The sequence below is a fragment of the Haliaeetus albicilla genome, chromosome 13, assembly GCF_947461875.1.
Source record: "Haliaeetus albicilla chromosome 13, bHalAlb1.1, whole genome shotgun sequence".
NCBI lineage: Eukaryota > Metazoa > Chordata > Aves > Accipitriformes > Accipitridae > Haliaeetus > Haliaeetus albicilla.
In genome coordinates this window covers 14,610,454-14,624,313 of record NC_091495.1, presented here as the reverse complement: position 1 = coordinate 14,624,313, position 13,860 = coordinate 14,610,454, and the positions used below count along the sequence as shown (strand labels likewise).

Genomic DNA, 13,860 nt, shown 5'->3' with positions numbered 1-13,860 from the left:
TCACCAGGGAAATGGTATTCCATAGTAGTAATATATTTTTGCACTTACACTTGCAATTCCCATGTTTAGGTAATACTGAATGTTGAACCTGCAAGGCATTAATCAGGGTGAACAAACCAACCCATCTTACAAGACTGGTTCCCTGGGATATTTAGGCTTCTTCATCTTAATACCACAGCAGATGCTGAACTAGTATAATGATCAATAGCTCTATTGACTGATTTACCTCCTTGTGGCTCTGGCTTATGCTGGTCTTGTCCTTTAGCCTTCAGTTTTCTTAATAATGTTAGTGGCTTTTGAATACTCAATATGCACAGCACTCAAGATAGTCTACATGATTAGTCACAGAAAGATCTACTTCCCTGCAAATAATACCACTGGCAGCATGGCAAAAGGATCTGTACAGTGCCTTGAAAAACCCACTTTTCTGGTAGGATTTCTGATTGCCAGCCCTTTTTAGTTTTCCACCTGTGCATTTCCAGCAAACAGCAGGATCCACAAAAAGTATTAGTTCTCTCCAAACCAGGCTTAATCCCAGACAACTGATGATCAGGCACACAGCAGGTATTTAAAGAAGCAGTAACAAAACCTGCAGCAGACCGTTTCCAGACAGCCCAAAAAGGGAAATGATACCGAAATACTTATCATGGGAAGTGGTATGTGAAAAACACACCAAGACCGTGACATGTTGGCCTGATAAAAACACACCGCTGTGAAACAACAGACAAGAATGGGAAGAGAGGTAGAAATTTCATTTTTCTTCAGATGTCACAATTTCAACCATCAAACCCAACTTTCTTAATGCTCCATTCCCTACCTCTGTCTTACTGACCTCCATACTGGAAGCAGAGCAGCACGAGAACAGCAACACATAGACACATCCAAGGTTTGTGCTTATTGAGTCCTAAACAGATTAGACTCATTTAATATTTGCTTTAAGCATTCTGGGCTATGAATCAAGTTATTAAATGACTTGTTATGGGTCTGAGATTATTTTCTCCTATGTTAATCGAGGTATATCATGCAGCCCTCATTCCTTGGGAAATAAATCCCTTGGACTGGATTATCTGGCACAGAAAGCACTGTGTGATGTCACTGGTTAGGCAGTAAATTTAAAACTGGTCTGTTTATCTTGATTCACAATTCCATTTATTTCTCGTACACTTGTCCACTTACCAGGGCTCATTTAAATTCAGTTTCATTTGTATATCTCAAGCCTATCACTGAATCATGCAATAGAATGCAGTAAAATATAATGGTGAAAATATAACTGCTTAGTTCCAAGAACAGGGTAAAAAAATCAAACAAAAAACCCCAAAGGCCGCCATCATAAACTTATCCAACATAGTATAAACTGGTTGCCTCAAGTAATTTAAAAATAAGAATTTAAACTGAAAAGTGCTGAACTCAAAAAGTAACGTTAAATGGTCTGGAAGGGAGGAAGAAGAAAAGTAAAGCAAAAGCAAACAACAGACTGAATGCTTTGGCTGCTCAATATGCCTTGATTGTGCTTTGATATAATTTCAAAAATGTCTAATAACTCTCAAGAAATGTAGCCTGACCTTCTCTTCCCTTTTCCCTATTTCAAGTACTATTAGGCCAGTATCTTCTGCTCTGCTTAATGAAAGCAGAAACACTTGTTCAATTTAATGCTATAATTAGAAAGAGATGAAAAAATGGAAAAGTACAATGTGGAAACCAAATATACAAGAGCTCAGCAAGATTTTTCTTAGGAAGGTAAACTAGGTTTTCTAGCCTGATATTATACCTAATGAATTAAGTGCAGACTGCATCTTCATCTTGGAAAAGGAAATTCCCTAAGAAGTATTTAACATTTCATTTTTCCAGGAAAGTTTAAGGGTATTGCACATGCTCAAAGGTTTCTAAAAACCAAACTTTAAATGGTTTTTAGGCATGAGGTTACACATAAAAAAAATTTCTAGGAGGCGAATTAAACACAAAAAAAATTTCCGCATTTTCTTACATGCACTATGCATTATTTTATCTATTTGTCAACCATGAGGTAGAACTGAAAAACAGAATAAAAATCCTAACAGATTTAATATCTGTTCCTCTCACCTTCCTAATGCTATGAATATCCTGTTTTTTCTTTTAATTGGTACTTGCTAAAAATCCATTGCATGAGACTCCTTTCTTGGGAGGTGATACCAAGCCAGAGTTTCACTATGAGTTAAACCAAATTTTTTCCACTACTGAAAAACACCAAGTTAAAAGATTCAGTTTGTGTTTTGATAGCTTTCAAATACACAATGATTTCAGGAAGAATATGAACAGCTCAATAGGACTTCATTGCAGCAATGTGCCATGTCGAACTCTGTCTTACATAAAAATCAAAATACTAGCCTGTTCACTTGCCTCTCCATGTCAATTTAAAAGATTGCAAGTCTGTTTGATTTGGGAAAGAGGAAGATCTGTACTGTACCTGTCTTATTAACTAATGTAACATACACACACAGTATTAAAATAAATGATACTTGGTAAAGCCAAAAAGGAGTGCTCATGGAAGCCCCTGCAAAAAAACGAGTTAAAAAAAAAAAAAAAAAAAAATCAAGATCTGGGCTTTCATGAAAGAGTAGTTAAAAAACCAGAACAGCCTAACAACAGTCAATCCTTCTGTCTTCATCTAACCCATGTAAGAAAGATCCATCCCCTTCCCCCAAGCTTTTTAGGCTACGTAACCTCAAGCAAAAAGAATAAAAAGCAAATAAATTCCAATAGATAAGATACATAGTATCAAATTGTCTCCTTTAAACTTTCAATCATCACAATCGTCACAATGCAGTTGAAAGGTGTTTACCTGCCCGAGTGCGTTCCTATCGCAACCACTGCTCCGCTGGGATGGAAGTCAGCACAGTGCCCTGGTTCCTGAACAGAGAGGCACAGACACATCATTCACCCGCCTGCTTCCTTATGGTCAAACACCTCTCCTTATACCAAAGCTACCCTAAAAGTCTGAGGTGAACTGACACGGGAAAAACCAATCAGTTAGCAGCATGCTTAAAACCCTCAGAAAGATTTTCTTTTAATCTATCAGTGACATGCACTACATGACATTGAAAGTAAAAAGCCTAAACTTCTGTGTAAAAAGATACTTTTGCTTGGGTATTAGGACAGAACTAGCCAAAATATGACACAAACAAGGACAGTAAGGAAGGACATCTAAAGCCAAACCTTGCACAACTGTATGATACCCTCTTCAGATTGTTTGAATGATTGGGTAAAAAGTTAAACTGTAACAAGAAGGAAGGACTAAGTTTTATACAACTTGAATTGTCAGAATGGCATCAGACAATGGTAACCAGATTACAGTCTGTACAATGTCTGATGAGCCTGGTTAAGTTTAGCAAAGCTTCCAAATAGCTGTTTTTAAAGCCGTAACTACAGGATTTTTGTTTCTCCTGCAATCAGATGGGACAAGGGTGTTGCAGAAAACTAATGCTTTTTCTTATTTTCCAGCTTTGTATTTAACATTAAAGGGTTGACATACATCTAGCAGCCTGGTCCATTCCAGTGTGTGGTCCACAGAGTTCCACATACAAACTTGCCTATCTTGGGCACATGTTAAAAATAAGTCTTTGAAAGGATGGGATGCCAGTCCCCAGAGTTCATCTGTATGTCCCTGGAAAGAAAACACATATGATTTAACAATGAATAAAATAAAGACTCTCTTAAAATAACACACCAGCAGGGAAATCCAAACCATTTTTGGGTTATAGCTTAAAAAAAAGTTGTGCTCACCTGTACCTCTACTAGGAAACCATCGTTAAATGTTCCCCGCAAAACAAAGTTTCGTGAAGTACCCACTAAAAATTGATCTGCTTTTCCTTCCGCTACTGCTCTGATTGTTCCATACTGGTCAGGAACCTAGGAAAAGAAACATCTGTAAAACCACGTCACGCATCTTGATAGGTGCTTATTTTTGAAGGCCACAAATAGCGCACAAAGACAGTACCAGAACTGCAGTTCTCCCAGTAAAAAGAATAATCTAATCATGTATACAGTAGATCAGGACTTGACCCAAAACCTACCTCGTTTATTTGTTCAGTATACAAGACGATCTCACTCCAAAACAATCACAATTATGCCATTTTAATAAGTCACAGTAGAAAAAATTACAAATTAAATTACATGGATTTTTAAGTGCCAAATACACTAAACGAATGCACTCCACAACCTTACAACTCATCTTATAAGGATAGCAATAATACACAGTTACTGTTTATTTTTCAAAACACATTGTGAAAAATAAGGAAAATCCTGTAGCCCACAGTAAATGCTTCGTGATTAGCCTTAAGTAAACGTTCACATGCCTTATGTCAGCAATGACCCCAAATTTTATTGAGTTTGTTTATTGCATGCTTGAATTCTAATAGACTGGTTTGTTTTACAGTGTGCATTTGTTTGGTATTCTAAATGATTTACCTTTAGAAAATACACTAATATCAGCCACACAAGATAGAAAATGAATGCAATCATTCAGAAAGATGTCTGTCAGGGCTCTGGTAATATTTCTCAACGTAAGAAATCAGCTTCAACATAACATTAACAAAAGGCCAACAGAGACACTGATACGAATAGAGTGTGTTACTTAAGCCTAAGAGTTGTATATAATAGTCAATGCTTAGTTACTCTGAAGATATGTTTTCTAAAGATAAATATTAGATTCAAGGTAGTAAACTCTAGACGGAACTAAACATATGTGATAAGCAAAAAATGATGCTATAAATGGACACTAGGTAAGTGGAGTGAACCATTATTAGAACAACTGTTTAAGAAGAACACATTAATTCAAGAGGTCATCTTATTGTCGGGGGGGAGGGAGTATTTTAAAATCCATAATGTACAATTTTTTTCCAGTTCATCCCCATTTACCTAGCATTGCCATATAGCCAAATCACAGACACATACATATTCACTAAACACTTGTTTTAGGATAAAGTTAAAAGAAGTTCCTCAACATAGCTTATTAATCATTAATTCTTACAGAATACCCATAAATATCCCACCGATTGTTTGCCTTATGTCAAAAGTTCTATTAAAACCCCCAAATCTTGGCAACATTGTCTTTCTCCAGACAGGCAAACTTAACAAAAACACAGGTGATACTAAACAATATCCTCAAAAAAGTGACAAATAAAAGAAACCAAGGAAGGGCTTGGAGGAAAGAAAAACCTTATAATTTCTGTTGAACTTAAAAGAGGAGAACTGAGGCCTCATATAGGCTCATTACAGGCTGAAAATTTAAACACTTTATAATAAAACATTGTCATCCACTTAAAAAGACAGCAACCAGAAGACATTCTATCATCCTAACTACCGATCCTCCAAAGGGTGAGGAGGGCTCTGTCTTGCTAGTCAATACCTTGCTCAAGGCAATTCCCCTGTCACTATTGCTTTCTTACCTCAATTTCCCTTTCAGGATTCAAATCATGATCCCAGAGGATGATCTTTCGGTCTTTCCCACCTCCAGTTAGTAGCATCCCATTCCTCAGTTGACAGAGTGTGAACACACTGCCATCGTGAGCTTTGATTTGTCTGCTTATCTGATATACTCCTACATGCACAAAAAGAAAATAATACAGAACACTACTTGTTTTTTCACCTGGGGTTTACAAGAAGCTATGCCTTTTGACAGAAGAATAAAGTAACAGTGTATAATAAATAATTACATTTGGACTGTCAGGCTATTAATATCGCATCAGTATTGCAAACACAAGGTGGTAGTGTTTTCTTGCAGGATAAAAAGATAAAACAAAGGGCCTGCCTTTCTGAAGAGAATTTTTTGAGATTGATTGTCCTACAACTTGTGAAGGCAAGAAAAACAATTATTTGCAAAATGCTTTCATTTCTCTGCTATCCAAGGGAACACAGTCTTTCCAGCTGCAAGAGAAACTGTCGTTTAGTCAATAAACATTTAGCAAGTAATTATTTGAAAACAATTAAAGTTACTTTCTTATAAGAAACTCAAAGATTTCTTGTCTATAGTCTTATAGGAATAAAAAGCAAATTATTTATAGCAAAGTTTCCAGGATGCATGAACTTAACATCTAGTGCTGGATGTTGCCTCACTTAAAAATAGTGTAAGCAGCATTTGGCATCTATCAATACAGTAGCCTACCCAAAGGAAAACACTAGGAAGAACAAAAGAGAGGTGAGAAAATTAAACAACAAAGGTAGCAAAGGAAGCCTTTTGCATCCTAATTGGGACTTCATGTCAAAAGAACTGCTGTAGGAAAGTATATTTAAAAAAAAAGCAAGATTCTGGTGCTTTGCGACTTGCATATTTCCAAATAGCAATCACAGAAAAAGCCTAAAACACCACCCAAATAAATACCAGCTCAACTTCGCTGACTTTGCGTATGGCTCAAGTCAGTTCAAGTCAGCATGCTCTCACACTGTGAAAAACGGTATGAGATCAAGTCCTGTGACCAATCTAATGTGATAAACCAACTAAAAGATCCCATATTTAATTAAGGCAATGTAAATAAATGTTCTATTTGACATCTTTTAAGATTATACTCAGGAACGGTTATTTTTTGCACAAGAACTTCAAAATTAAAACATCAGATAATATGTTATTTTTCCACTGCAGTTAGCTTGAAAGACAAGAAAAAGATTTACCTACAAAAACATACTTACGGTTAAAAATTTACTTTTTACATGAATGTTTTCCTGGCATACCCATTTAAACCAGAGTGTTTGAAAAGCTGCCAAGTAAAACAAATTATCCTTGAATTTATAAGTTACCTTAGGGCTCAACTGTGCCAGGTCTGCATATGTAGGGTAGCAAATAATTCTCCTTTCTTTTTTACAAAAGCTTTGCCCTAAAGTGTAAGTTTAACCCAAATTTCAAATAAGATGGGTTTTAAAGTATATTTTACAGCCAAGACTTATCTGCTAAACCAGATACTCTTATTTGCATAATTGGTACAACTATGCATTATATTTTTCCTTCACATGCAAGTCCCATTAACATCAGCTTCAACACTTAATGGTATTTCTCTGAGACTAAGCATGGTACAATGGAAGCCTTAAGAGGCAGAGGTAGCCTGTGGAATCCTCAAACTTATCCTACAGCCTTTTTCAAATATCAGGATGAAAGGAGAGCTAATTAACTGTACCTGTTTTTAAATGCAAACCCTTTAGATAAAGTAGTTTTCATTCATTTCAGGCACAGTCTCATTAATTATTTAGAACCTCTAGACTGCTCTTAAGTCAGCAAATTCATGACACTTGAAGGAGTTTAGTACACCTGTTAGTAACAGGAAGTGTACACCCTTAGTCAGGCCTGTTTCCCTATTCCTTTTCTAATGCAATGCTTTACGTTTGTCTTCTATAGACTATCTAAAATCTGCGATTAACTGTGAATGTATCCTACCTTTAGGTCCTTTTCCTGGAGTAGATTCTACAGTAGTTTTGCCCCATATAAGTATTATCCCACCTGAGTCTCCAGTGAGCACATCACCATTTCCCAAAAAAGCCAAACACTGAACAAATTTGGGTTTTTCATATTTCTGAAACAAAGCAAGCAAAAGAAAGGGATAATTACTTGTACTCTCTACATAATTAGCATAACGTATCCATACCCATACACCCTGCATACACATAAGCAGAATTTAACCTTTTTTGTTTGTTTACACCTCTGCTCAAACAGTACATGGTAACAACGAAGCAAATTTATAGAAAGTGTGAGCAGATCATTCCACTGACTTAAAACTGACCTGACATCAAGACATTCTTACCCCAAATATCCCTTGCTTCCTTGATAATGAATTGCCACTCCAGGTCCAGAAAAATATATGAGATTTGCCACATGTTATTATGGTATTTGCATCAGTTGGATGGAATTCTACAGCAAGAACAACTTCATTTGTAGTCTGAAATAATAACAGAAATAATATTTATTCAGATGGGCATTATTCAGACATTAACTACTAAAAACACATGTTAAGATCCCAGGTTTCAGAACAGAGATATGAGGAACTAGACAGCTCATTGTATGCTTGAAAAAATCTGTATGTGTTCCGTGCTAAATCAACTGTCTGAATGACTGCACATATCACTTTATATGTATGGATTTTCTACATTCGTAAGAGATCTTTATAAAACTTCAGTAGAAAAGTCAGGGTTTTACATTTGCTTTTTAAATCTTAAAAGCTTCTGCCCTCTGAAACAGCTAAAATTTCTGCCATGGAACGTGAATGATGTATAAAAGACACCCTGCTTATTTTTTTACACAGACTAGTTTGGTATTCTGGATAACAAAGCTCTGACAGAGGCAAGTGAGACAATGGTAACAGCAGGATTACATCCATCATTCTCTTTCTGAAATTCCATAAAAATTCTTTTGGGTTCTTTCTTCCTCTCCTCTCCTCCTCACAAAGAAAAACAGAAGCCTGCATAACTCAAAACTCTGAAACACAGTGTCCCACCGTTGTATTTTTACTGGCTGTATATACTGTTACTGAATTACTAACACCTCAGTGAGTATTTCATCCTTTACCAATAGATTTTACAAACATAACAAACTGACTGGTCATTTATCTAAATTCTAATGTACATTCAACCAAACTGTCTTTGAAGACAATCTCCTGGAGGCAAGGACTCTACAAAACACTTAAGTAAATGCATCAATGCATTTCAATGGGATTTAAGCCCATGCTTTAAAGGGGTATCCATAAAAGTGCTGCTGAATCGGCACCCTTTCCCACTTCACCATTTTTGGCTCACTTTAGGAAAACAACCTTCTTAAGTTTAACTTTTTTGTTGATGGCCATATTTATTGAATTATGCTTCTCACACACAGCTTCCTCCACATGAGTGGATTTGCGATATCCACAAATCCTATGGAAACTAAGGACTGAAAAATGTAATGGAGTTCAGCTGAGAAAAGGCTTCTGTTTTGCACCCTAGCTCAAGGGATGAAACTCTGCTCACACCACCTATTGTGGAAGCTGCTTAAGATACTGCAAGATCAAGTCCTACACATGAGTAAGTACTGAAGGGCAAGCTGTCCCTGCCAAATTGTTTTCAGCCAATTCTGAATCACCAAGGAACTCCTTGGAGAGTGAAAACAGTCAAAACATAACGTCAATAAAAAGGGAAATACAAGACACATGCCAAATAACTTCACATTAAATATCAGCAAGGAAATGAAAATACTGACATAGAATTACACTAAAACTTACAGAATAGAACATAATTAGTATTGGTCAACATAATTTGAAGAAAATGGGTCAAACCAACCTGATTTTGTTATCTGAAATTCCAAGTTTGTAATCATATAGACATACATGCCTGTATTCCTCTTGCTGACTCATGATTAAAAAAAAAATTAAAAAATACACAGTTCCACATCCGTGTAGTATCTCCTTGCTTGATATTGTATAATGCAAATCAAGATGTCTCAAAATATGGACTTCAATAGCAAGTTGTTATTGGATTTGGTGTTTCCAGTGGAATCAACTTTACACGAACATTGAGCGCACCTCTGAATGCTTCTCATCAATAAGAAATTTAGGAGGTTACGAAAAAAACAGGAAAGCAGACAAGATTGCAATCTACAAAAGTACTAATGGACTTCAAATGAGAAAAGAAACATGTATGGAGAATCTGTGCCTGGAACTTGATTCAGGCAAAAATGAAAATAAGTGATGACTAAAACTACTTTTTTTTTTTTTTAATAAACAACTACAGACTGAATCACCACTTCAGTTTCTTAAAGTTCCCAGGATTTATTTTTTTTTTTAAATTAGGAAAATATTAGAGAATTGCTTTATTTGCACTGGCTCTCAAGGATACGTAAAATGTAATTATAAGCACTCCAATATGCAAAAACCTTCCAGTATCAAAGTTAAGAATACATTTCTTTTGTATCCTTATACAAGCCAGTGGTATTACAGTTGCAGTTTCCAAGTACAATCAAATGTGTGTGTCTCAAACTGTTTTATTTATGGGAATAAAACCACCTGTATTTCAGAATATTAATTTGTGCAATAATTACCTTTATTTCTGCTATTTTTGATTTCCTCTGCCAATCCCACACAGTAAGCATATGCTCATTAGAGTCATCAATTACACACAAATGACTACCAGAATCCTAAAGGAAAAAGAAAAAAAGAAGTGCTGACAAAGTACTATCACACCCCATTTAGAAACAGGGCAGGGTAGTAGTATTTTAAAAAACCACAAAGGTACAAATATAAATTAATCAAGTCCATTTAAAGTAATTATAAACTCCAAATATCTGGTATTTTCCTTTTCTCTTAAAGACAGACATAGATTTTTTCATAATCTCACAAAAAATGACCATGCTTCAAATACTGATTCTAGGAAACCTTTAAAAGTATCTTACCAAGTCTCTCTCTTCTAGTTTGTTTTTGTTGTTGTTGTCTTTTTTTTTGCTTTCTTGTTTGCAATATCATGCTAGTAGCAAAGAGGTTTCTCCCTTTTTTTATTCTGGAAATATTTTGTTTTTCCTCAGGTCTCGGAAGCAGACACATAGCTCCACTTTTGTTTTTTTCTTAAATGTCACCATCACATACACACAACTTTACATTATCAAATTTTGTAAGCACATCTAATTTGTTCCACATGGAGCATTAAGTACCAGCAGTTTCATCATGTCGTTGGTAAAACCGCAGCAAAAATAACACTTTCTGAATAAAATTATGCTTACAGAGCAAAAAGACTGGCATCTATAGTATTAAATTACTAAAATGGCTTATTCTGAACAATTTTACAACAAAATGTTAAATATGGCTATATGGAATCAGAAGAGCAGACAGAAAATCTTAGAACAAAAACATACTTATTCACAGCAACACATACTTGCACAAACCAGTTGTTTCAAGGACATGTGTAGAAAGATTTGGAGGAAGCCTTATTTATTTTAAAGTTGATTCTTGCAGCTCAACCGCATTCTCTAACAAATTATGAAAACAGAGGTGGCTGAAATTTTTATTCCCAAATACTATTATGAGCAGTAATATGCAAATATACATGTCAATTATTAAGTGGAAAGAAACCCTGAAGACAGCATTGGTGATATACACAGCTCTTGTGTGGCTTAATGAAATTATGTGCTAAAAACACAGTTCTAGATACTGCACATTCACTGTTTCTGTCTAGTGAGGAATCATATAAGACTGTAATAAGGTATCAAAATCAGTTTCAGCTGCAAACCAGAACTAATAAAAACTAAAATCTAGTCCTCAAAAATTCCTGTGTTTTTTGCTTGTTTGTTTTGTTGGAATGTGTTTATTCACCTTAGAAAAAAACCAACGTACCTCAGTTCAAAAGTTTTACTGGTTTGTTAGAGTGACAGGAATGACAGTACTCCTTTCACATTATTTTATTTATGCTACCCCTTATTTGTGTAAAAAAAACCCACCATAAAAATTATCTTATTTACTGAAAGACAAAACCTAGATGTAACTAACATAGCAACATTTCAGTGTTAAGTGAAACTGCAGCAAGATAGCATAAGCATTTCTTTTCAACAGGTTGCCCAGCGACACCATTGAGTCTCCATCCTTGGAGATACTCAGAAGCCAGCTGGACACAGCCCTGAGCAGCCTGCTCTGGCTGAGCCTGCTGTGAGCAGGATGGTGGATGAGGTGATCTCCAGACATCTCTTCCCACCTCAGCTGTCCTGTGAATCTCTTCCTCTATTAGCAAAATACAGTAGACATTCTTTTTGTGCATTTTTTTTTTTTTTTTTTTTTTACACACATTAATTTTTCTTGCTGGGATGCAAGAATCACAGTCTAAGTTTTCAGCAGGTCTGATATGTCTCAGTGCTTTGGCAAAAATACAAAGGCAGGTTAAAGATTAAAATATACACATATTTTACAAAAAAATAAACTCATTGCCGATTCTGAAATGAGAACTTTATCAATGCCAAGTAGCACATCTCTGTTTGCTACTGATTTTTCTGACAAATTCTGTGGGCCCAGTAACAAGACTTCTATTTTTTTTTTCCCGTGTAAAAGTAGAGGCACAAATTGAACAAATTATTCCTTGGGGAAAAAAATAGCACAAGACAATGTTGGGAGTTTTTTTATTTCTTGGTGGATAAAAACGTACTCCAGCTGTGCAGGCAGAAAAGTTACCCCTTCTATCAGAACTTGCTAAAATTTGTCTTCACGAACCTCACTAACAAACTTGTTTTTAACATCCAAACGAAAAACCAAGCCCCTCACAAACAAAACCAAACCACTAAACCCAGCATGGCCTTCGATTTCTAGTTAAGGTTTTTCTTGCCTGCTATTTTTTCACTGTGCTAGTTTGTTACCACAATTTTAAATGTGCAATTTCCTGTTTTTCCAGCTAGCTTGCTGTCAGCTGGTTTTATAAAGTATACATAAACTTTACTGACACACTTTTAATACCAAAACAGATCAGCTAGACAACCACATACAAAATGTCCAGAGATCTCCTTCCCGTTTACATAGGATCAGATAAATTAACACACCAAGTAATCGCACCCATCTTACCGCTTTTGAAAAATCCAAACACCCCACTCCACGCTCAAAAGTCCCGAGGCCGATAACCTGCAGCGTCACCAGGCTCACCGAGTCCCATACTCTAACATGGGGCTGCAGAGGCTGCATGAAAAAGCAATGGGACAAAACAGCGTCATCAACGGTGAAAGCATCATATGCACGTGTCAAGTTTCCTTAAGCAGATGCTACCTGAATTACAAACTGCAGACCGAAATGCAGGATGACCTGTGCTAACGATGCTGCTGGATAGTATCCTGAAGCTCAAAAGGCAAGTCAAGACAATCTTACTCCCTGTGTCTGAGCTACAAACGTGGCAGCAGTGCCGCCGAGGCAGGAAATTAAGTGTGGTGGCATTTGGTAGTTGTGAAAATAAATCTTTGCCCATTTTAAGTCATTGAACAAATAATGGAAGAGTCATCTTGCATTTCAGGCACCAGACCTAGCAGTCTTATGCAACCGCTGAAAACAACGATCAAACCTTGGGTTTTTCTATACATAAAGTAGGAAAAAAACCAAACCAAAACAAAACACCCTGGTGAACCAAGTCTCCTAACCATCACCAACCACTCCATGAAAATGTCCATGGTTGTATTTCATACAAGTACTATTCCAAACCAGCTTAGCTTCATAAATGTGAAACAATCACAAATGAAGTGGGAATTAAGCTGGCTTAAGGACAGCATTCACCATCGAAAGTGTCAATAAATCATCCCACTGATGGAAAAACAAACCAGCCAGCCCTAACAAGAAAGTCAACAAATGTTCAGCAGAAATTATAACATCTATACAAAAAAACCCACATCAATTTCTTACAAAAGAAATTAAGTTGAACATCTGAATAAGGGTTATATTTAACATGCTTCTACACTTCATAGTATCTGTGTTCTTTTTCCCCTCTTTTTTTTTTCTTCCTCTGTCTAGAACTTCATGAAGATAATCCAATTATTCAAATTGTGACAGAGTTTCCCACGAGCCAGGGACAAGAGCATTTAAACACACTCGCTCCCAAATGAGCAAGTTTGTAGGAAAGCTTGACACACCTTCCATGAACTCTCAAAGTTGGTTTCTTCTTCCATGAAGCCTTAAGAGTACACTGACCCAGAGAACTGGGGACTTGTCCTCCTCTGGCAGAAGACTTATTGAAAAAAATGTGACAGAAATGATGTGGCCTTATAAATCAACTACAAGCTTCACATTTGCTTGCACAATTAAAATTGAGTTTCCTATGTCACAGATAAAGGACTTTATGAGCTTCTGCTCTTTTTGACGTACGGCTGAGTGCTTAGCTGTTACTGTCTTTTGCTAGAGATATAGGCTGTTACCTTAGAAACAG

The 13,860-nt window shown here is 36.2% G+C and overlaps 1 protein-coding gene across 3 annotated transcripts in view; it reads right to left on the bottom strand.

The window, feature by feature from the left end:
- The window catches only part of EML4 (EMAP like 4), a 169,384-nt gene that overhangs the window by 18,713 nt on the left and 136,811 nt on the right, over positions 1–13,860 (bottom strand). For all 3 annotated transcript variants that reach the window (XM_069800243.1, XM_069800242.1, XM_069800241.1), the window contains exons 11-18: positions 12,519–12,629; positions 10,025–10,120; positions 7,764–7,898; positions 7,400–7,535; positions 5,424–5,575; positions 3,760–3,885; positions 3,509–3,640; positions 2,819–2,886 (exon numbers count right to left, since the gene is read on the bottom strand). In XM_069800243.1, coding sequence (XP_069656344.1) covers positions 2,819–2,886; positions 3,509–3,640; positions 3,760–3,885; positions 5,424–5,575; positions 7,400–7,535; positions 7,764–7,898; positions 10,025–10,120; positions 12,519–12,629 — 956 coding nt within the window. The remainder of the gene's footprint in view (positions 1–2,818; positions 2,887–3,508; positions 3,641–3,759; positions 3,886–5,423; positions 5,576–7,399; positions 7,536–7,763; positions 7,899–10,024; positions 10,121–12,518; positions 12,630–13,860) is intronic.